The following is a 24684-nucleotide window of genomic DNA, read 5'->3' as shown; positions in this document are numbered from 1 at the left end:
GCCCCGAGAAAAATATTTTCCTTCGTGCATGATATATAGATACCACAGTTGAAAATATCGCATTGGACTGTTGAGCAGACCAGATAGAGAATGAAACAATAGCCATGGATAAAAGAGCTAGTTCTGTTGACAAAAGTATTAGTGACCACCGTTTTTAGTAAAGACTAAAGTGGCCTAGGCTTTTAGATCTTTATCATGAACAAAAAAGATAACACAGGAATGCGTTTTTGGTAACTTTGTTTGCAATATCGTGTTTCATGTTCCATCCTTCCACATTCAAACAGAAATTTGGTAATTTCTCGAACTTAAATCAGCAACGATTCCATTGGTTCCACTTATAATCATCAACACTGGTAACAAAAAGCCAAATTCAACTGAAAAACAGCTTTCTATTTTGTAAAACAAAGAATTGTTTTCTAAGACAAAAACAGGGACTCTGGAAACCTTCCCGTGTGCGGAATCCCTTCCCAATAACCGAGGTATGAGGAATAGGCAAAAATGGAGATATAGATTCCCCATGGAAACAAGGATTGAAAAGGCCAATCCCTCCCTTTGCAAAACATCCCCACATGCAAGGCGTTTCTGGATTTCTGAAAAACAAGAGAAACATGACAAATAGGCCAGTCTCCAAAGTCTTTCTTGTTTTAAAAGTTGTTTCAAATTTCCTTGGTACAAATAAATATCCATAGTTGCTCAAAATATATATATATATATATATATATATGTCCATAGAAAAAGAAACTCCCACAAAAATATATAAGAACCAAATAAGACCTTCCAAGAAAGTACCCATTAAAAAGAATTACCAATTGACTATGAAAGAAGAATCAATTAGCCTAGTTTCAAATTAGAGCAAACAAAAAAAATAATAATAACACCTATACAAAAACAACACTATATAACCCTACAATGATCTCGGAATATAAAAACAAAAAAAACAAAAAAATTTCTTGCATTCTAAATTATTTGTAACATCTCCAACTTGGTTCTCAACCCTGTATAATAACTGTGTCACTTCCACAACACTATTTAACTAAAAACCCACGCCAATATCACAGTTCAGTCTCCCATAAATAAACAAACAAATAAGGTTTGTCTGTAGTATGGTGAAGAGGGCTGGAGGGCTTAAAATGTATTCCCATATATCAAGAAGAAAATTGTTCCATAAAATTTCCAGAAATTTAACTCATCCTCCATGTTACAGAAACATCTCTTGTTGAATATTTACAATCTAAACAATGATTTCCGATGATGAAAAGTGAACATAAAATTTTATTTATGACAAGTCTATATAAAAATAAACCACAAGAAAAAAATGTGAAAACCTCTACAATTTGCTGCAATACCAGTAGCAAGAAATAATTCATATACTGTTTTCCGCTGCAAATAGCATGGATCTTCTCCACTTCAGTCTCCAGCTCATTCCCAAGATGAAGATAAAGTAACCAAATTTTTGCTGAAACAATGTCAGAGAGTTCAATGACTAAACCTAAAAAATATTTGCTGCTAAAAGTTGGCCAAACTTTATCCATGAGATCAACCATACAAAAAGCAAAACAATTCATATCCACTAATTCAACACAGCACCAAAACCTTGTACATTTCCGCCATCTTGAGAAGATGAGATGTTCTTAAGTAGATCATAAAATAGGATGGAAATATGCAGCAAATTTGGAAAAAAAATAAATAAATCAATCAGATAAAACCTTACTAAACAGCATTCTTTGTATTTACATAAAAGAAAAATGCAAATATTTTAAAAAAATTCACTAAGCTTATTGGAAAACCAGTCATTTCTGTAGCTTCTCTAAGTCAGTTCAACTTCCAACACTGGTAGAACAGTTAAAGATAGAACAGTTAAGGACCAAATATATTATCATTTATTTTGAGAAAAACACTCACTTTAATTTCTTGAACTTTCAGTCCTCATCACTATCATAAACAACTGCCATTCGGCGATGACTTGAAGTCTTCCTTCGAGGAGATTCCTCCTCTGATTCGAAACCCTTGCGCTTAAGACTCTGCCCCAACTCCTTACCCTTTTGCCTTGGCTCCTACAAAATAACCAAGAAACAGGATGAAAAAAAAAATACTAATCCTTTTAAGTCATAGACCCCAGCAACTTTTAATTATGGATACATAAGATGGGGCACTTATTGTTTTTCGTCATACACCACATGATGCAGAGGCTCTACCAGGACTTATTAAATAATTGGGGTATTTAAGTAATTTAGGTTTAAATGTTGATTTGGATAATTACTGGGATTTGATTTGGTTTTAGTTGATGTTTGATTTAGTTGCCTGATTAGTTAAAGCTTGCTTCATTAAAATAATGTTCCAAATCACTACAAGGAGTTCTACTAGCCTTGGCACAAGACGTAAACCTCGCTGCGTAAAGGAGTTAGTTTTCCAGGTATTCACTTTTGAAATTTATTCTTGAGATTTACAATTATAATTATGACAAATCTAAAATAAAATAATTATAGAAATTGCCATAGAAGATACCATTCATGCAAAATACATTTCACAGATCCCTATATACCCATAATCATCATTCAAATCACATGATCTCAAATCATCGGGTGACTAAAATGCAAACAAACATTATCTAGCTGTCTAACTATCCATGGCACAAGGCATAAACCTTGAGCTGGTGAAGCATTAGCTTTTCAATCATCTAATTTCCACTATTATTGTTAAGATTTACAAGTACAAGCATGATTAATCTATAGTAACAAACAAATTCCCAATCTAGCATAATATAGGAGATACCATTCATGCATTCATTTCCTACAGCCTATCAATCTAATATGTTTGGTTATAAACATAGCATATACCATCAAGCATACCATTTTTGAGCCCTATAAACTGACATTCATCACCATATGATCATTAAATCAACAATAAGTGATGGAGAATAGAAATAATAAAGTAATAAAACATAAAATCCTAAATACTTTATTACTTCTGTTCTCCATCAATAAGCTATCAAAACATGGCAATAATGCAAAGGAAAATCATCCAGCTGTCTCATTTCTGTCATTTATAACCCCGTTAGAAACGTGGAAAGATAAATTAAGTAAAAAGGTAAGACTTTTATGGAATAGAAGTAAAAAAATTGCAGTTTAGGAAATTCTTGTGAGATGGGAGAGTGGATCTCGGGAAAGACCAAAAGAGACATTAAAAAGACTGCTAATTATGCAGATATATCCATACATTGTGGGCTGTGATGGAGTGTACTAATTGGCAGTGGGTGTGAGCATAGCTGTCAGCATCTTATGATATACGATACATACAAAATGTATTGTTACAGACCGAAAACCGAGAATCTTACGTGTATAGGAAATTGTAACGTATCATCTGTTACACTACATGTCATAAAAATAAGTATGTTTCAAAATAATTTATCAAAAAAATGTCTTTTTGTATGAAACAGATTAAGTTTCGTGTAAATCTATGTTATTTTGTAAAAACTAACGAGTGAAATTTTCTTCACATTAAAGGATGAAGATCATGATGCCATTAAAAAAGAAATTAATGACCGAGAAATGAACATTTAGTTGTTTAGGAAGTTTTAGGACTTATGATCTAATAATGAGTTTCATAGTTTAACTTAATTATTGAAGCTTTTTATTTATGTTTAAGATGTATAAATGTAACCAGGAAAATGATTTTTTGGCAATACCATAAAGACCTGTAACTATATATGATAAATACACACACAAACATAAATATATATTATATAATATTTATAGCATATTATAATTAAAGAGCATATCATATGATACATGACACTTTTTTCACAAAATGAAACATATCAAAATACACATCTTGACAACTATGGGTCTGAGAATGATGGCTGCTTTACGATGGAGTGTCCGGAGGCTAAGGCTACCGGAGTATAGGAAAGGTCATGACTACGTAGTGTCTGTTAGAATTAGGCACAGCTATGGCTGCGGATATGGTGATCCCTGAACCTTTTCTAAACATCAGATGAAGAGTGCTCGGATCTTGGAGGCATTAAATGCATACAGGTGTGCTCAGATCTTGAAGGCATTAAAAGCATTCACGGCATGCTCAGATCTTGAAGACATTAAAAGCATACAAGGGTGTAAGCTTCATCACTCCTAGGTTGTAAAAATTGTTTTAAAAAGCATGGGAGGTATACACCTAGAAGCACGCCTCGATGTGAGGCGGCCATAGGATGCCTCAATGCTATAACCTTAATGAGGCCTATGCCTCAGATGAGAGAAGTGCACCACCTCAGGACTCTACACAAGTGTACAACACTTCGGAGAATTTTTCAAACATCTCACCCCGAAGTACAGCCCAAAGAACACTTTAGATAGAGATATATAGTTAATAGAGTTACTAGATTTGCAAAACAATGTTTTATTGTTTAAAAAAGATAAACTACGACTTTTTCAATAAATTAAAAATTAAAAAAAAAATTAAAAAAAAAAAAAAAAGAGAAAACAACAACAACAACTTCTTAACTGTTTGTTTGCTCTTTAAGGCTGTGGCTGCGGGTATGGTGGCTGCTGGTGTGTGGGAATGACCGTGGTACGTAGTGTACGTGGTATGTAGTGTGCATTGTCTATGGATACGACTGTGGCTTGAGGGGGTGTCTAATCTTTTTTTTTTCACCTTTTTAATCGGGACAGTCAAATATTAGAGGCATTAAAAGCTTAGAAGAAGCACGCTCATATTTTCTCCTTCCTTTCAGGTAAAAGCATGATTCAGAAGCTCTCAATAGGTTAGGGAAAATCTGGGAGTGATTCCTATAGCTCTAAAGCACTGCTGCAAAGATATAATCACTTCTTATGGTGTTTGGCAAAATAAAATCTAAAAATGATTTTAGTGATTTTGTTTGAGAAGAATCAACTACTTGGTGAATCTTCCATTCTTAGAGGGGAGGAATCACTTCCCAAACAGGCCCTAAGAAGAAGGAGAAGCGACCACTATGGAAATCATTCCCAGTGGGCCCTAAGCTTCCCTAGTGCAGTGCTTTTGAGAGTTTCTGCAACTTCTCACCTTGAACCACACCACGGTGCACTTTAGATTAAGATGGTATTTCTAGTCAACTTGAAAAACAATTATCATTTAAAACAAGATTAACTAAGACTTTGTTTTCTAAAAAGCGAAAACAACTAGGACCTTAATTGTTCTATAAAAAAAGGATTATCATACCTTCTTATTTATTTATTTATTTACATTAAATAAAAAAAATAAAAAAAAAGGACTCTTCTTCAGTTGCTTGAAAGATAAGATTGCCCTTTCAACTAAATCTAAAACATTTTTTTTTTCTTAAAAGAAAAGGCCAAAGTTCATGATTTTTACATGAACTATAAAAAAATAAAATAAATTGCAAAATTGTTCATCCTTCCTCCAAGAACCCAAATTCAATCCACCCTCTCTCATGCTCTCTCTCTCTCTCTGCCCCCCTCACTCCCATGCTCTCCATCACCATTCTTTTGGCTCACTCTTTTTACTAGTCATGAACAGAAGCTTCATTTGCTAATGAATGATAAACTACCCTAATTCTAACATCCATTTTCAGACTGGCCTTGATTTTTCTTCAACTATGATTTTCCTCTTTGTATTTTGTATGTTTTTCAAAAAGAAAGGCAAGTCTAAATAGACTTGAGGGAAATTGAAGAGATCCAAAGGGGAAGAGGAAGAAGAAACAAGAAAGCAGAGGTGTCAGGTGGTGACAGAAGAACTCAAAAAAATTACTGTACCCAAGCTCCTTAACCGTACTGATAGCAAAAACCTTCTGGTATATCAGAAATTTCCACTCGGTATAATTGAAGGTTTCTTCAATTGATTATATTGGACTGTCCTGGTCCTCGAGTTTCTCCATTTTCAATCGCATCTCCATTTTATTACCTACCAAAGCCCCTGCTGTTCTACACAGGGTCCCCACATCCTACTGAGTTTTTACCATCATTAGGAAGAAATATATTTTTTAATCATCACCATTAGTAGGAATGAATTTAATAATAATTTAATTCAAGTCATAACACATAAAATTTATAAAACAACTAAGTAGAGTGTTATTTTGTAGAATTTTCTACACATAAAAGCAAACAAACTTAACACTTCCCTCTAGATCAAACGAAAAATACTTATGCGTTAAGGTAAGGTCTATTTCGAGTTAAGTCATATTCAAATCAATTTATGTTAAGAATAAAAATGAACAAACACCACCCAAGTCTATTTCCTGTACTAGAGTCATCTGACATAATACAGGCTGAAATGAAATGTAAAGACTACAGAACATCGGGTTAAATTTATTTTGACGGAGAAAAATCAAAAAGGGGACAAACCTCAGCCTCCTCCTCTTCATCAGATGCTTCATTTGCTTCTGCTTCTTCTTCATGTTCTTCTTCGTCCTCTTCATCATCTTCTTCATACTCCAACTCAGGCTCCTCCATTCTTTTACGTGGTGGAGACCTCTCATCTTCTTCTCCATCACTTTCATACTCTGAATCACCTCTATCACTGTCAGAGAAGTCCACAGGTCGTTTTGACGATTTGGCAGTTTGCAAGGATGACTTACGGGAGACATCTTTGGTTCCCTGTGACTATAGTTGAAAGTGCAAACAGTTTAGCATTGACAGCAATAAATTTCATACCAGGGCAAAGGTAATGCACTCAAATCCAAGTCATTAGACCTTCTTAGCATTCAAAATGCGTTTCTCTGCCCGAGCTTCAAATTCCAGATCTTCATCAAAGCGGTGTCGAGGACGACGAGAATCATAATAATCTGTTTCATCATCCTTAACAAAAGTTGACAATCAAGAGATTCAATTCAGATTGAATAAATGGTCTCACAAACAACACTTGAGAAAACATACATCTAGATAACTATAGCATCTTGCACATCACCACTCATACACACACACACACACACACACCCCACACGACCACCCAAGACAATAAAATAATAATAATAACATAAAAATTAATATACTGAAGGTGGTCTAATTATTGAAGCATGTTGTAAAATATTTGGATACAGAATTTTAAGACAATATAGAATCTCTTACAGGGTAAAGGATAAATAAGGAATACCCTTCCCCCTACCTCATCAAGAGCATCTTCCAAAAACCCAGATGAGAGTTGACGCCGCCTTTCCACAGTTGGTGTATACTTCCGGCTCACCTTTTCCCTCTTCCGGTTAAGGAGTAAATTAGCTCTGATTGTTTGGCTTTCAGCCTAAAACACCACAAGAAAAGTTGACTGGTAATTACACAACACTCAACACCAAACACGCTTCAGATGTTTATGCAGCCATTTACCTTTTCTTTCTCCTCCTTTTCCCTCTCAGGATCAATATCTGTAACACAGTTCTTAACCTTGTACACCTTTTTATGCCGTGAATCAACAAGAGCTGTCAACAATCTATGGGAATTTGATGATAAGGATGATGGCATAAACCTCATCTTTCTCAGAAGCCTTCCTTGTGATTGGAGGATTCCCTGCAAGTTTTAAGGATTCAGGAACAACTTCTCCATAAAGACCAGATAAAGTAGACTATTGATAAACCGCTAAAAGAGAAAAACTGAAAATTTATATAGATGCTGAAGACATCAGCAATACATAAGTGTGTGTGTGTATATATATACATATATACACAATGAAATTGAGAGAAGAATATGGAGTTGAAAATAAAACACCATGACATCCATACACAATGAAAGGTTTTAGAGAAGGCTTCCAAAACAACATATACATTCAGGATTCAGTGAACAATGGACATGACATACTGATCATCATAGCTGGACAAACTGGCATCCAAGAACAACCAGGAATTTAAAATTGATCTGATGGTAATCCAACATACAGGGGAATGCATAAAATTATGTATCACGGAATGCATAAAAGTATGGCCTGAGGAAAGTATTACCCGAAATTATCATAAGCAAACTATTAATTTAAAGAAGTTTAATGGTTCTAGTAACCAAACCAAGCAAAAAGAGCAATGAAGAAAGGTTTCACACTTTGGGAATTTATTCAAGGTTCTCTAGATCCTACATTGCAGGCTGGCCAGATTTCATCAAACAGGAAGCAGAATAAAATGATACCATATGTAACAAACATCAAACGTATTGGGAAACTCACCTTTTGATGTCTGAGAAAAAGGTGTGCTTGATCATGTTGTGCATCTTGCACAGATATATCTAAGACTTCATTGCCAATTAACAACTGCAAACTGCCATCTGACCAGCGCACAAAGCGAGCATTGCTTTCACGCTAAAAACCAAAATGGACAAACACTCATTAGACAACGTTTGAGCAAAATTTTATTTTGGATGATAAAATGGTTTACCGTAGTAAACTTGAAGTAAACTTCACTCATAAAGCCAAAAAAGAAATGAAATGAACAAGTTGAATAATTACTTTTAACAAGTGTTGTCCTAAGTTTTAAAAATTCATCTATAACAATCAACAATTTGTACATAGATGGTTATATTATGCTATGAACTAAGCATATTCTAAAATCTTGTTTGATCATGATACAAAAATTTGTATAAAAGAAATTGGTAAATTATAGATACCATCAAGTCGGCTCTATATTCTGGCACATGGTCAATTATTAATTTGCATAAAGATTTAGTTGAGTATATAACCATACTATATTATACTCACATTACCACATAAAGGAGGTAGAATGAAGAAGAATTAAGCTTAAGTACTCATTCATCATGCACACAAATGCATGATTTATAGTTTCTTGACCTTTTTTTTACTGACCTATGCTCACTTTAAGTTGACGATACTTTATGTAAGTTCACATCCAAATAAAAGTTCTCTATTGAGTAATATGCCAATAAGTAAATACAAAATATTAAACCTGTCTTCCATGTCAAGATCACAGCAAATTATAGTTCAATTAATCTTTGTTCAATCATGACCGAGTGAAAAAAGATACACCAAAAACCGTAGAAGAGTGCCAAAAAATAACAAAAACAGACAAGAAAGCTACGAAAAACAATGTTCCATAACACTATATGAAGCTAGGTTACCATTCTTAACCCAAAGCTACAATAACACTAGCAACTCATACACACTCTTCATGCATGTATGGTAAGCGACACAAAAGGCATTCATTTGCACATTAGAGAAATTTTAGAGAAAAAAATATTGTCAGCATCCTTTTACCCAAAATCTTTCCTGTATTATTTACTAAAACTGTTATACAGAGGGTCAATTCAATGTCCTATTGACTTATTTTAACATATAAACCAGTTTTTTAAACTTTTTGGACTACATATTAGTTTGCAAGACCAAAGTATAACATCAAGGCAATAGTGAAAAAACTGGATATTGCAAACAACCCCATTGCTACTGAAATAGAGGCTTTCTCTGTTGGGCAAGTGATAATTTCATGAACAAGCACCGTAAACGATTTGGTCTACATTACACACTAGAAGTATAAGAGGGGAGATAATAATCGTCTTTACTCATAAAATGTTGGTTGCCTATTGCATTTGCTTGATCTATATAGTTGGGTTGACTTCCTAACATTTTAATTTCTTACAATTGATGGTAAATTAATATGGTGCAGAGCTCTTTCATTCAAAACTAACTCTATTGTGCTCCATGAGTAGGAACCACTTTCCGTACCTGACTTTTAAGCTTTTGGTTTTGATGATGACTAAATATAAAGTATAAAATACAACCCTTACATTCACATTCTGTAAGAGCAAATTGCCAACTGCAAATTACTTCATCATATGCTAAAGCTTGATGGTACATAACCTTTGAGAAAGAGAGCATTCCCCCCTCATAACTCCCAGAGGGCAGCGAGAAGCATGCTGTAAAAGAAGTAAACCCTTATCAAAGAAATGCATTGTGCCCTACACCCTGATAAACTACTCTGCCTTCCGGGTTTCGGGGGGATCGTAGTCTTCTGATGTTATCTCATTCCATTCCAGTGGCTCAACCAGTAACCAATGGCAAGAACTAAAAATCCATGGTTTTTTTTTTTTTTTTTTTTTTCCTTGCCATCTAAGGGACCATTTCATTCATCAGAACCACAAAAAAGAAGGAATTTTCCATCTTCTTACAAAGTAACCCAAGTAGAAACAAAGTATGCAAAAGTACAATCCATTTAAACATTGACAAAACAGAGTAACATAAAAGGAAAATAAAAAAATAAAAAGTTGCAAAGTAAAAAAAAAATCCAGGCAGCTAAAATTAGTTCCCTAAGTGGAATGTAATATAAAAAAGCATGCACGTGTCTTTCTCATGTACAAAAACAGTTGACCCATGCAGAGCCTCACCATGACACTCACATAGAATATATCTATGCTTGAAGATGTATGACAGAATAAAATTAAGTGTAGTTACTTACAGAGGTCGTGCCATCCGGATTCTTAACAGTCCTCCAGCGCACAATATTATTTTCCAAGCGAATACGCTTCTTAGATCCAGATTCATCCGTCACAAATGTATCTTCCTCAACATACGTCTTAGGGTCAAATGGCTTTGGATCAATTCCCATGATGTTAGAAACTTTAATCATGTTCATCTACAACAAATAAAATTTGACAATGCATTAAGGCAAGAAATTGATTTAGTGTAGAACTTTCTCAAGTTCACAGAAATCAGAAGGCCAGTGAGTATTATAGACAGTGAATTAAACATATAATGAATAAACAAAACAAATTATTGTTGCAAGAAACAAAGAATATAACAGCACTTTGAAAGGAAAAATTACACATCAATATAATGCCCTAATTATGTAGCATATATATTTTAACAAAGGGAACCCACTGCATGGCCATCATCTCATTAACGTATTCAAATTCTTAATTTTCTTTTTTCAAGGAGATAAATGAAAATATGTTTATATAGCAAACACCTTGGACCTAAGAATATTGACATCTCAAACAACAATAGTTTTAGCATGTTCCTGTTCATGCATCCTAGGAATAGCAATAAAGAGTAAAACTTCTTTCCATTTTTCTTTTCTGATAAAAAATTTTAATTCTTAAAAAAAGAATTCAATACATAAATAGAGAATGAGAATTCCTCAAAATTTAACATGAGCAAAAGAGGAAAAAAAAGCTAAGCCTTCATCATTATGCAAAACATCCTCCCAACAAAATTAGTCATGAAAACAAGATTATTTGAATCATTTAGAAAACGATGCCCAAAAAGAATTATTAAACTTGGTCCAATCCCAACCGTAATTCACATCATGAAACTTATTCTCAAAAATTATTTCATTCCTGTCCACCCAAACTACCTAACATAGCCCAAAATACTAATCTCCACAAATTTTTACTTTCTAATTTCATCTAAAGTCAAAAAGTCTAAACCAAATGCACCTGAAACCCTTCACCAAACCACTCCCACAAAACTTTCTCAACAAAATTCCTTCCCATTCCCTTAGGAAAGTTAAACAACCTTAGATAATACATGGTAATACCAAGAGAAAACAGACTTAACTAAAGTACGTTCTCTCCCCGGGGAAAAAGGTTGTTTTCCATCCATCAAGGCTCTTAAACACTTTAGCTTTCACTAGCTCCCAAAACACAGCTCTATACTGATTAGATCCAAAACAGATACCAAGATATATATATATATATATATATATGGCCCTTCCCCAGCCATAACAACCAACCTCAAATGCTAAATTTTGCAACAAAGAGAAAAACTTAAACAACTTTCCTCTCTTTTATTTTTCTTTGATTTTAATCTGGTTCACTATTTGAATAAATTCTTGCCAAGTATGTAACTAACAGTTATCTTGCAAATTTTTTTAAACAAAGTTACACCCTAACTGCAACAAGAGATAGTTTATCCTATGCTATGCCACTTCTTACAACATTAAAACTTGCATATAAGATTGTTATTAAAAACTAGACCAGAAAATTATAAATAATATCACCTTCTATATAAATAGAACAATACAAAATGTATCCAGCTAAAAATGGTCTTACAACCTCTTGAAGAAAGAGTATTTGACAAATAAATGTGTAGGATAAAGAAGATAAAACCTTATCAGGCCGAGCAGGAGGAGGCCGCAATGGAATCTCTAGCTCCAATGGGGGCCCAACTGGTTTCTCTTTCGTTTTCACCTCATTGTTTTCCTCTTCTGACTCATAGTGAACATCTTCATCAGGCACAACATCTTCTGGTCTTAGACTCTTCTCATAGATTCCTTCTTCTTCCATGGGGGATCTCTAAGGCAGCAAAATAACTCATATCATCCTTTAACCATAACTCCAAGGATGACGATAGTATCAACAAATGCAAAATTGACTACATTACTTTATGAAAGGGAAAAGAAAAACACACATTAGAGTCATGCTCAATGTCATTCGGAATGGCATAACCTGCAGCATCTTCTTCATCAGAGTCCCCAAATACATTACGCACAGCAGCAGTATGTGCAACATGAGTACCATCCTTCTCCTCCTCTTCAGGTGATCTACAGATAAGAAGACAAGTTTCACATTAAGAGTCAAACCAGACAGCTTAGTTTTTGCAAGCAAAAGTACACACAAGTATCTGATAGTGGACTTGATATCTTCTCTTCCTTTTTCTTAAAAGTCAAATCCAGTCATAATTGATAATTAAAATGGATGCAAAACCTGAAAGACCATGTAGCGAATGTTCTTTTTAAAACAAATTAACAAAATGTATTTTTCATCCAAAATTTCAAATTAATCAGGGTTCAAACTGAAAAACTTTTTCAAATAAATTATAAAAATGTATGCCAGAAAAAACTAAAAATATTCTTGATGTATATGAAAATAGGTGTTTGCAAAAGTCAAAGCAAGAAATAAGGAAAACATGGTGTTCTATACATTGGAACATGTGTGTGCGTGAGAGAGAGAGAGAGAGAGAGAGAGAGAAAGGTGGGGGAAGGGGGGGAGAAAGGGAGAGAGAGTAAGAGAGATATATATACCTTGGACTTCTAGTCTGATCAACTTCATCGTCTTCATTGTCAGGGTAATGGTTTTCCTCAGACCTCTCAGATCCACTTTCAATAACATTGCGCCTCCTGCTTGTTAGCTCTTCTTTTTCATCACTATCAGTATATTTTCCTTCACTTTCTTCTCTTTGATCACCTACTTCTACCTCTTGCGAACTTTGATCTCTTTCACCCTCACTTTCTCCAGGATCAGGATCTACCTCACGCAGATCTCCTTCACTCTCTATTTCCACCTCTCCCTGCCCCTCTACTTCACCTTCACCCTCAGGCTCCAGCCCTCCTTCTCCTTCATCCTGAAAAGAATAATTACATTAAATAAAACCATCACCTAGTCATTCACGTACAATATAGCATCTTGAACAAATAAACATGAAGGAAGTTTTACCAAGTAGGAAAACTCGAGGAACCATAAGCATAAACAAAAGAAAATAGTCAACAGAAGTTATTTGACCCCATCAAATCTTATCACTATGGGAAAATTTCAACTTCTCTCATCGTTCACAATCGAAAATTCCCCTAATAACCACTAAATGTCCAATAAAAAGATGTTTCCACACCTTCTTCGGTTGTTAAGGAAGCGTTTTGAGCAAGTAGTAAACCATGTCACACGAACTTGGAAAAAAGCCCATTGGAAATTAAAGAGCCGGGGAGGTTTTTTTTGTAGCCAATTATTACTTAAACACTAACCATCGCGTTTCCAAATCACCATTGATAAACTCAAAAGGAAAATATAAAGTGACAATTTTATTTTAAACCCAAAAACTAATTAACCCAAAGAACTCTAGTTTATAGGAAATATTACATACATAATCAAAAAAAAAATAATACAAGCTCCACTTCCTCACAGCCTGCTCTCATTCTTCACTTGCAAACAAAAAGTAATGTATGATTATAAGTTATACTTACTGGTCCATAAGCCAATATATTAACTCTAACTTAAAAAGTAGCCATATATATTTACATATATATATATATATATACACATATAATTCAACAAACCAACTATTAATCATCAAAAAGAAAAATTTCCCAGACCCTAAACGCTATACATGCAGAGAAAACTTAACAAGCCAGCAAGAAAATTTAAAGGGGGGACCTAAATCAATCACCTTATATCAATCACTTCAGCATTCCTAATATGAAATTTGTATCTGAAATTAAAACAAAAATTCGAGAAAAAGAAAAAGAAAAATTAAAATTATTACAGAGGCATAATTGGGCTGGGGATTGGACTCGTGCTCGGAATCCACCTCTTCCTCTTCTTCGGATTGATCGCCAAAGAGGTTTTGCATCATCTGGTGCCTCTTCTCCTCTCCCCCCATCTCTCTCTCTCTCTCTCTCTCTCTCTCTCTGTCTCTCTCTGTGAATGAGCTTTTCTCCGACCGTTTCGATAGGTCAGCGAGCGGATCTGAGACTCTCTCTCTCTCACTCTCTCTCTCTCCCCCTACGTTTTTGGCCCAGCAATTCTGGGTTTTGTGAGAGGATTAAAATTATATTAATTTTTTTAATCAATTTTAAATATTTTTTTTATTTAAATGAGAAAAATTGCTATATTTTTGCCACTAGTGCAACATGCGCGAGCTTGCGTGGCAGTTAAATTTTCCATCTTAATCCTATGATGTGGGACCCGCAAATTTACACGTGGCAATCTATGTCTATGGTCTTGTCTGGAAGTCTTCGATTTCGCGGTTCTCATATGAAATAATTTTGAGGGATGTATTCAATTTAGAGTTTGATGGATTTAAAATGAATTATAGACTTTAAAGGATTTGATGGATTATTATGGAATTCTACAAATTCTATAAAGATTTTGTAAGAATCCAATGAAATCTTTGGATTTAAAGGTGGATTTCATATTGAGAATTTTCTTCACAATTTCCCTGTTAAAATCATTTCAAATCCATTAAAATTCATCATTTTTTAAAGTCTTTTAAAATCAATGACTTTTTGAATACCATCAGATTTTAAAAGAATTTTATAAAGTCCTAATTGAATATATCTAGATTTTAATGGACTTTTATAAAATCCATCAAAATCTGAATTGAATATCATTAGATTTGTATGGACTCATTTAAAATCTAAATCGAATACCTCAAAACTTTAAAAGACTTTTAAAATTCTTCAAATTCTAAATTGAATACACCCCCTTTAATTTGATTTTTTTTTTTTATTTAGCAGGAAAACTTTAAATTTATTTTAATTTTTTTAGACAAACTAGAAAAATCCAGCTCGTATTAAGCTTTTTTTTTTTTTTTTGTTTGGAATAAAGCTCGTGTTAAGCTTTTATAAGCTTTTATAGTATATATTTTAATTGTATACAGGTTAAATTCTTAAACCATGTATGAGTATCAGTCATTAAAATTTGAAGAAATTATTAAAGATTCAAAATGTTAATGTTCCTTTTTTATTTCTTGCTATGTGGCTGGTTTGCTCTTCAACTTTTTTAGTTGGGCTCATTTACTTGTATCTGGTGCCTCGAAATGATAAAGCTTTTTCAAAGTCAATCAAAATCTCCAATCCGTTACCAAAACAAAAAACTCATTTATTTGTAGCTTTTAAAAAGGATCCAATGCCTTTAGTTTTGATTTTTTTTTTTTCTTTTTATCAATATAATATCATAATATCGAATTAGCATCAATATTGTTATGAAATTTGCAAGCATCACTCCTACTTGTACCAATATTTTTGGTTTAGAATAATAAAAACATAATGTTCAAAGAAAAATCAAAAGCCAAATATTTGTTACAAAAGAAAGAGAATTTTGTGTGGCTCATCTTCTATAGAAGTCTCCTACACACATTGAGAGAATCTCTCTCTTCATCCGCCATGCATGCATCCTTCGTAGATTATTTTCTCTCTATAGCTTTTAATTCTTCAGCATAGTGTTGGCTCTCATATTGCTTATTTCTTCGTCTTGGCTTTTATGCTCTAGAGCTAACTTTTTGGCTGTTATTTTATTGGTAGTAGATTTTAAGAGTTTGTTTGACCAATTAATTTTATAACAGTTTTCTGTTTCATGAAATAAAAAAAAAATTATAATAAAAATAAATTCAATTTTCAAAAATAATTTTAAAAAATATTAAAAAAATATTTTCTGTTTTATATTTTTTTAAATTAAAAATTATTTTCAAACACTATTGGTTATACATCCTTTATTTTCATAAAATAAATAAAAATTATTTTTTATTTTTTATTTTTAAAATAATGTTTAAAACACTGAAAATATAAAACATAGACAAATAGACATAAATATTTTTGCATTTAACTCCTATATCTTTTAGTTGTTAAAGTCTTTTATTATTAGGATATTCGAAACTTTAAAATATAATTGACTGATAGCTATTTTTTGTTGCACAAATAATAATAATAATAATATCATTGTTATTATGGTTATCTTTCATTTGTGTTTTTGCGGCTGTAGATGTATATAGGTAATTTTTAATGAAACCTTGCATTGTTTTTTTTTTATGTATGCTCATGTGTTGTACCATAGTTTAAAAACTCTGTATGATTCTATCATCAATCCTTGATTATTAACTGGGGATTTTAATTCAATTCTCAAAACTCAGGAGAAAACTGGTTCTTTTCCTTCGAGGCTTGCTTGTGAGGAGTTTTAGTTAGCCATTAATGATGCTAACTTATTTCAATTGGACACTAAAAATTTCAAGCTTCACTTGGACAAGGATGGGTGCTCGCAATTCTATGAAGTCTAAGCTTGATAGAGCTTTGTGCTTTTCAACTTTTTTAGATTTTTGGGCTTCAATTACTTATGTTTTTTGCCCGGATATCATTCAGATCACAATTAGTTGATGGTTACAATGACAAAGGATGTTATTTGAAACCTCATCCTTTACGTTATTCAATCTATGTGGATCTCTCACAATTCTTTTAAAGATATGACAAAGGAAAGCTGGATTAGGTGATTCGATGCTGGTATGTTTAAAATGATGGCAAAATTAAGGTGATTTAATTGTAACTTATGGGTTTTGACTATATATATATATTTGGGAATCATCATGCTCAAATTGAGGAGGTTCAATAACAACTTATTCAATTTCAGGAGAGGATTGCCACATATGGGTTTTCTAAGTTCTTATTTCAAGATGAAGTTCATGCTCATTCCAATTTCGATGAGCTTCAAAAGTGTAAACAGCAAATGTTGCAGGATAAAAAAATGCAGAATCAAATGTCTTCATGATGGGGATAAAACCTCTACTTTCTTTTGCTTAAGATTAGAAAGTCTTAATATTCCTTAGCTTCTCTTTGCATTGATGGTTTCATGGTTTTGGATAAGCAGACTGTTTAATCTCATGTTATATCTTACTTCAAGAATTTTTTTACTAATAATTCTATGGTTAATAATTTTGATCCTCTAAATGGTGTTTTGCCAAGATTGGAAGGTGAAGACGATAATGCTGCCATCATGGCAGTTATTCTCAATGAATAGCTGAAACAAACAATCTTCTATAAACTCCATTAGTGCTCTAGGCCCTAATGGTTTTGCTGGATTTTTTTTTAATCATTGTTAGGAGGGTTGATATTATCTTAACAATTAAAATGTCTTTCTTTTCAGGCAATGTTTCTCCTAGCTTGAATTCTAGTTTTATGATTCTAGCTATAACTGATTAGTTTTTACTAATAGTATTAGGTAAATTTTTTTGCATAAAATCGTTACTAAATTGTTGTCTAATTGTCTTTCTTTAATTGTAAGCCAAATTGTTTCTCCAAATCAATTTAGTTTCAATAATGAGAGACATATTGAGGATTGCATTACAATTGCCTTGAATTATGCTAATTTATTGAACAAGCATTGCTTTTGAGGCAATGTTACAGAGAAGATTGACATTAGGAATGCTTTCGATTCAATGAGGTGGACATTTATTATTGCTATTTTTAAAGAATTTTTGGTTTTTCAGCTAGTTTCTGTAACCAGATAATATATATTTCCAATTCGGCTACAATTTCGTTCTTGTTCAATGTCCTCAAGGTTATTTAGATGTTGAAACGGGGCCCGGGAAAATGATCCACTATCTTCATTCAAGAGGAGCAAGGAATTTAAGGTGGTGGGGGCAAATTAAGAGGATTTTTTTTTTTTTTTTTGGTTTTTGGATAATGAGGATAGAAATTTTCAAACTCTAATTCTTAAACTTTTGCCACGTCAGTAATGATTTTGGCACTTCACTGCTTGTCATGGTATGAATTTAAAAATTATTTAATTTATGAAATATATAGTAAATATTTTTCTACATCGGTTCTATTTGAAATAATTTAAACAAAACATAGTATCCAAAATTATATCACGACATATGTTAACTATATAAATTTTAAAAATAAGTAATGAACATATATTAGCATCAAACATATTTTGAAAATAGCTTATACACATACACTATGAATTGAAGAATCTAAAAGGTTCTTTACTGGGTTTTTTTTGTTTTTATTACCTTATCCTTTAGTAAGAAGAAAAATGTTTTTTCTATAAAAAGCTGGAAAAAAAATCTTCAAATTAAAAATCCATTTAGTATTTAGAATCATTAAACATAATATAATTATTTTGACTACCAACTACCAAAATTTTTACTCAATTATGTTCAAATCAAGCACCAACAATCTAATAACATATAACATAAATAAATGCATGAAAGTAATATGAAACATCTTCAATTTTTAATCAAATAAGACTATAAAAAAAAAAAATCTATAAGATCTATAAAAGTATAATAGTTAGTGTCACGTGTCATCCTCATATTCTTCCAATTTCTCTCCAAAAGCATTAATAAAAGAAAATCATATTTCATTCTTTTTAGTATTTATGATCCTATTAAAATATTAATCAATACCAAATTGAGCAACTATTTAAAAGTACGAGATTTTTTTACATTTTATTAGTTTTACCCATAAATATATTTTTTATTATTATTATAATATCATATAATTGATTGAAAGAGTATGAATTTATTTTTTATTTTTTATGGATCTATCCAAAAATATATAAAATCTATTATTATAAAATAATAATAATAATAATAATAAATATAATTAAATTATATTATAAAGATTTAATACAGAAAATTAATTATTTGTAAGGAATCAAATAACACATTTAAATTTAAATTTAATTTAAATTTGATAAATAGAAAATGTTATATAAATACATTTAAATTTGAATTAAATCATATAAATATATTTAAATTTGAATTAAAATTCCATAGGTAGAAAATAAATAGGTAAACATCTTTTAAGTTATAATAATAATAATAATAATAATAATAATAACAATAATAATAAATATAATTAAATTATATTATAAGGTTTTCATATAGATAAATTAATTATTTGCAAAGAATCAAATAATACATTTGAAGTTGAATTTGAATTACATAGATGAAAAATATTATATAAATATTTGAATTTGAATTAAATTATAAATACATTTGAATTTGAATTTAAATTCCATAGATGGAAAAAAATAAATATATAAACATTTTTTTAATTTAAATTCTATAAATAAGTTGTACTAATAATAATAATTAAGTTATAATAATCATAATAATAATAACAATACCAATAATAATAAACATGATTAAATTATATTATAAAGATTTAATATAGGAAAATTAATTATTTGTAAAGGATCAAATAATATATCTAAATTTGAATTTGAATTCCATAAATAGAAGATATTATATAAATATATTTGAATTTGAATTTCATATATGGAAAAATAAATAAATAGCTAAACATTTTTTAATTTGAATTCCATAAATATTTTATAATAATAATAACAATAATAATAATACATATAATTAAATTATATTATAAAGATTTAACATAATAAAATTAATTATTTGCAAGAAATCAAATAATACATTTGAATTAGAATTAAACTATATAAATACATTAGAATTTAAATTTAAATTCTATAGATGAAAAAAATAAACAGGTAAATATTTTTTAATTTGAATTCCATAAATACGTTTTAATAATAATAATAAAGTTATAATAATCATAATAATAATAACAATAACAATAATAATAAATATGATTAAATTATATTATAAGGATTTAATATAAAAAAATTAATTATTTGTTAGGAATCAAATAATATGTTTGAATTTGAATTTGAATTTCATATATGGAAAAAAAAAATAGGTAAACATTTTTTAATTTAAATTCCATAAATAAGTTATAATAATCATAATAATACCAATAGTAATAAATATAATTAATTGATATTATGATGATTTAATATAGAAAAATTAATTATTTGCAAGAAATCAAATAATACATTTGAATTTGAATTTGAATTATATAGATGAAAAATATTAAACAACATACATTTGAATTTAAATTAAATTATATAAATATATTTAAATTTGAATTCCATATATGGAGAAAAATAAATAGGTAAATATTTTTTAATTTGAATTCCATAAATAAATTATTTTATAAGGCAAAAATATGTTTATAGGATAAATAATAATAATAATAATAATAATTAAATCATATTATAAGGATTTAATATAGAAAAATTAATTATTTGCAAGGAATCAAATAATACATTTGAATTTGAATTTGAATTCTATAAATGGAAAAAATTAAATAGGTATGAAAGTGGTATGAGCATGAGAAAAATTAGATAGCACACTTTTAAATTTGAATTCCATAATTGAATAATATTATATATAGATGTTAAATTTTTAGTTCTTGACAAACTTTATGATATAGATTGAAAAAAAAAAATAAGATCCAAATATACTTAATAATAATAAAAGTTTTAATAAGTTTTCAAATATGGCCGAACAGGTTAATTTTATCAATCAAATCAATACTAATTAGATGCTTTGAATGTTTAAAGTTCAACTACTAAGACTTTGGGAGGTTTTAAACTTATAATAAATAGTAATGTTGAAAGGGTTTAATGAATGAACGTGCTTTGTTTTTTTTTTTTTTTTTTGTTCAATATTATTATTATTATTAGTATTTATTTCGGTATATCTAATTTCTATTTATTCTTAATTTACTGTTTTAGATTATTTTAAATTATTTTCAATAGTAAATAATATATATATTATATAATTTAAAGTTTTGTATGTAAACGTGCATGTAATATATAATAACATCAAAGCTTAAATATTATTATTTATGATATTATATATATGTGTATATTATTTATATTATATATAAAAGTATTATTTATATTATATGTAAAAGTAAGATAGTAAAAAAAAAATTCACATGTCATCATTATATTTGAATATAATTAATTATTATAGATTATTTTTGAAATTATATATTATAATTTCACATACCGTATATCACACAAGAATTAATGCTAGTAAAAATAAAAATAAACCTTCGAAGAAGTATCTAAAAAGCATAATTTAATACTCTAAAGAAATATACTTAATATAGATAAATATATCTTTTAAGAATTTGTTAAAGAGTCATTGATCTATGATTCAATTGAAACATAAGAGAAGCTTTGAAAGATAAGGAAAAAGAAAGAAATAAAAAAGAAATACACATATAGAAGCTCTCTTCATTTTTTTTTATAAAAGACCAATTCATAGTCATTTACATTTTTTTTTTCATTCAATAAGGATTTAATTTGATGATAAAGTGCATTTAATGACATTTTTTGTTATAATCTTTCTGTATGAGGCTTCAAAAGTTTTTAATTTATTAAAATTGATTATTTATTAACTTATCCTTTAAAGTGTGAGGGCATAATAGTGAATTTATAAATTTTTTTAAGTAAAAATAGAGGTACTAATAAAAATTTAAAAAATTTGACAGTAAGGGTAGCTGCCTCTATTACTCCCACGATAAATCGACCGTTGTCTACATTATTTTTTTTAATCTTGCTAGGGAATTTTTAAGTATGTATATCTTCAAGCTTACAGACAATGGAACTTTGGATACGATCTCTTATCCTTCACTCATTTTTTTATGTGTGGATGATATTTTGCTTTTTTTTTTTTGTAAAAGATTGGTTAAAAGTATTAGTGCAATAGCACATGCTTTTGAGTTATATGAAACTCTTTTCTAGTTAAATTGTTAGTTGTTCTTAGTCTGATATATATTTTAGTTGTTCCATATCTTTTAATCGGTGAACACAATTGTTACAGCTTGTTGGTATGAGGATTGACTCTTTTCCTTTCACTTATTTAGGAGTTTCTTTCTTCAAACATAATATAAAATCAGCTCATCTCAAATTTATTACGAATAGGATTTTGGACAAAATTTCTACTAGGAGGAAAATATTCTTTCAATAGTCTGCAGGGTGTGTTTAGAAAATTGGGGTATCATTTTTACATTTGTTCATACATTTAAGGTTTACAAGTGGCTAACTGATCTACTTAAATCTATAAATTAGGCAATTTGGAACTTTGTTTGGTTAGGATCGATTGATAAGAGGAAAGTTGTTACAATTTCCTAGGATGTTTGTTGCAAATATCTTAAAGGGAGTGGCTTAGAAATAAAATATTGATCACTTTGAACCGTGATTTGCTTGGTAAGTTGACTTGGAATTTCTTTACAAACAATTATTTTACTTTCCTTTTTCTGAGATCTCATTATCTTCTAGTGTTGAAAAGAAATTATGCCAGCAATATTAGTTCCTCTATTTGACTAGTAGTTAAGGAGTTATATTTTTTGCTCATGTTTAAAAGTAGATGGACGATGACAGTTGGTTTGTTTGTGAAATTTAGGCAAGACATTTTGTAAAGCTCTCTTATTGTAATTCATATTGATTGTCAGTCTCAGGTTTTTGGATTTTAATATTTTAGCTGTGGATTTCTTATGCACCGATGATTCTTGGCTTCCTTTAGATGCATTTAAACAAATGTGTAGTTTACTAAATTGATTGAAGACATGGTGATTTTAAGGAATCTTCCTACTACTTTAGTGAAGCTACCTTCATCATTAGTGATTGTTTCTTGTTGTCAGCTAATATTTCATTTGTTAAAGACTAGGCAAGAGCTTTTAGTTTAGGTAAAGTATAGTTGGAGGAGTTTTATTCCTCTTACAAGATTAACTTTAGTGTTGTGGGTTTTGCATCGTAAAATTCCAAATGACGATTATCTTTCTCATCTTAGGTTCTTGTTTCCTTCATGTTGTAATCTTTGTGTACGAGATGTTGAAGATTTAAATAATCTTTTTGTTACCTATGCTTATGCAAATGAAATATGGGAAAGCATTTGTTTTTATTTTCAAATAGCTCTTAACCTCTCAAGTTCACTTAGTAATCTCTTTTATTAAAGCTTTTGATTCTAATTTAAGTTCACAATTTTTTAATCTTTAGAAAGCTATAAGTATAGTTGCTATGTAGTATACCTGAAATCAAAACTGTGTTGAAGGGGTTATTGTACCATTGGTGCATCCTTCAATTTGTTTTTATTTTTGGAAAGTTATTTGGTAGGCCAATTTGGTTTAGGATGATTTCATAGATATGTCGGTTTTTGAATTTATTGGTTTTGTACAATCTTCATATTGTTGGTAAATCTACAAAAGCTCTTAGAATAATTCCGGTTGCTTGATTAGCTCCTACACCAAATTATATTAAAGTTAACACATATAGAGCTGCAAATAGTTGTCCGAGTATTAGGAGTTATTATAAAGTTTTAAGGGTTATTTTTCAGTTTTGTAAATGGTTGTTTTTAAGCTCTTTTGGGTAATATTTCTACAATCAAGGTCCCGTTTGTTTTTTTTCCCCTCTTAAAGCTAAATAGATATAGATGCATCTTAATGTTACATAAGATTTAATACAAAAATCTAAATTGACATGTTTGTTTTTTCTTTTTAAAACATCTAAATATAAAAATACCTTAATAATGAAGTTTTATTAAAAGTTATTATTATCCTTAGTCATTGATGAAAATGTAGGTATCAATGAAAATATCAAGCGTATAATTTTATGAAGATGTTAACGGAAATATAAAAAAAAAAATTACTCAAACTATAAATATTTAACTTAAAACATAGATTTTTTAGATAAGAAATATTTAATACCTTTGAAAAAAGTAAAAAAAAATAAATATAATAATTAGAATAAAAATTGTAACAAAATAATCCATAAATATTAAAACAAATACAATACTTATTTAGTACCCAAATATTGTAAATTTAACTAATTAAACATGTATTTAAAATTTTAAATTAAATCAAAGTATGCAATTTTGTCTGGAATTAATAATATATGTATATATACATATATATACCCAATTTATTCTTATGTCATAATGACGGTAATAACAATGATAATGCCAAAGTATTGTTATTTTAATTACATGCCACAATGCTTGATTAAACATTATTATAAATTTAAAATCTTAATTAAAAATAATAGTTAAATGTTATTTTTCTAATTACAACTTAAGAGAAATGTAGATTTTCATCTAGGTCAAAGTTCCAAACTTGAGAATTACGATGAATATTATCTAAGATACATATTTTTTTAATTATTATTATTTATTTCTATTTTATTTTTTTAAAACGGGGAAGAACTTCAAGAAATTGGTAATCAAATAATGTATATCAGCACTATAAACATGTCTAACGATAACCACTGATAAATTTGACATTCCTATGATATTTCTATAAAAATCCATATTTCTTCTTCAATTTTTACCAATAATTGTCGACATCAACGACAATTAACAATAAATTAAAAATTTGATTAATATGAGTGACATATAAATTTTACCCCTTTATTGTTGTCAAACATT

At 29.9% G+C, this 24684-nt stretch overlaps 1 protein-coding gene across 1 annotated transcript; it reads right to left on the bottom strand.

Annotated features, from left to right (window-relative positions):
• Positions 1-1143: 1143 nt before the first annotated feature.
• Positions 1144-14423, bottom strand: LOC107419082 (protein LEO1 homolog). The gene is made up of 12 exons (XM_048473726.2): positions 14161-14423; positions 12929-13248; positions 12316-12448; positions 12015-12200; positions 10364-10540; positions 8128-8259; positions 7305-7484; positions 7090-7221; positions 6678-6782; positions 6330-6587; positions 1903-2054; positions 1144-1456 (listed from the first exon to the last, which is right to left on the bottom strand). The coding sequence occupies exons 1-11, from the start codon at positions 14275-14277 to the stop codon at positions 1920-1922; spliced, it is 1875 nt and encodes a 624-aa protein (XP_048329683.2). The 5' UTR covers positions 14278-14423; the 3' UTR covers positions 1144-1456; positions 1903-1919.
• Between the last annotated feature and the right edge of the window lie 10261 nt (positions 14424-24684).

Source organism: Ziziphus jujuba, chromosome 2 (assembly GCF_031755915.1).
Source record: "Ziziphus jujuba cultivar Dongzao chromosome 2, ASM3175591v1".
Classification (NCBI taxonomy): Eukaryota; Viridiplantae; Streptophyta; class Magnoliopsida; order Rosales; family Rhamnaceae; genus Ziziphus; species Ziziphus jujuba.
The sequence above is the reverse complement of the archived record's forward strand: the minus strand, read 5'-3'. Positions and strand labels throughout refer to the sequence as shown.

Excerpts from the sequence above, each read along its gene's own strand:
- LOC107419082 (XM_048473726.2), bottom strand. The coding sequence starts at position 14,277 with ATGGGGGGAGAGGAGAAGAGGCACCAGATGATGCAAAACCTCTTTGGC. Across the intron at positions 13,249-14,160 it reads CCCAGCCCAATTATGCCTCT|GATGAAGGAGAAGGAGGGCT; the intron begins GTAATAATTTTA and ends TATTCTTTTCAG. Across the intron at positions 7,485-8,127 it reads TTTTTCTCAGACATCAAAAG|GGAATCCTCCAATCACAAGG; the intron begins GTGAGTTTCCCA and ends TAAAACTTGCAG.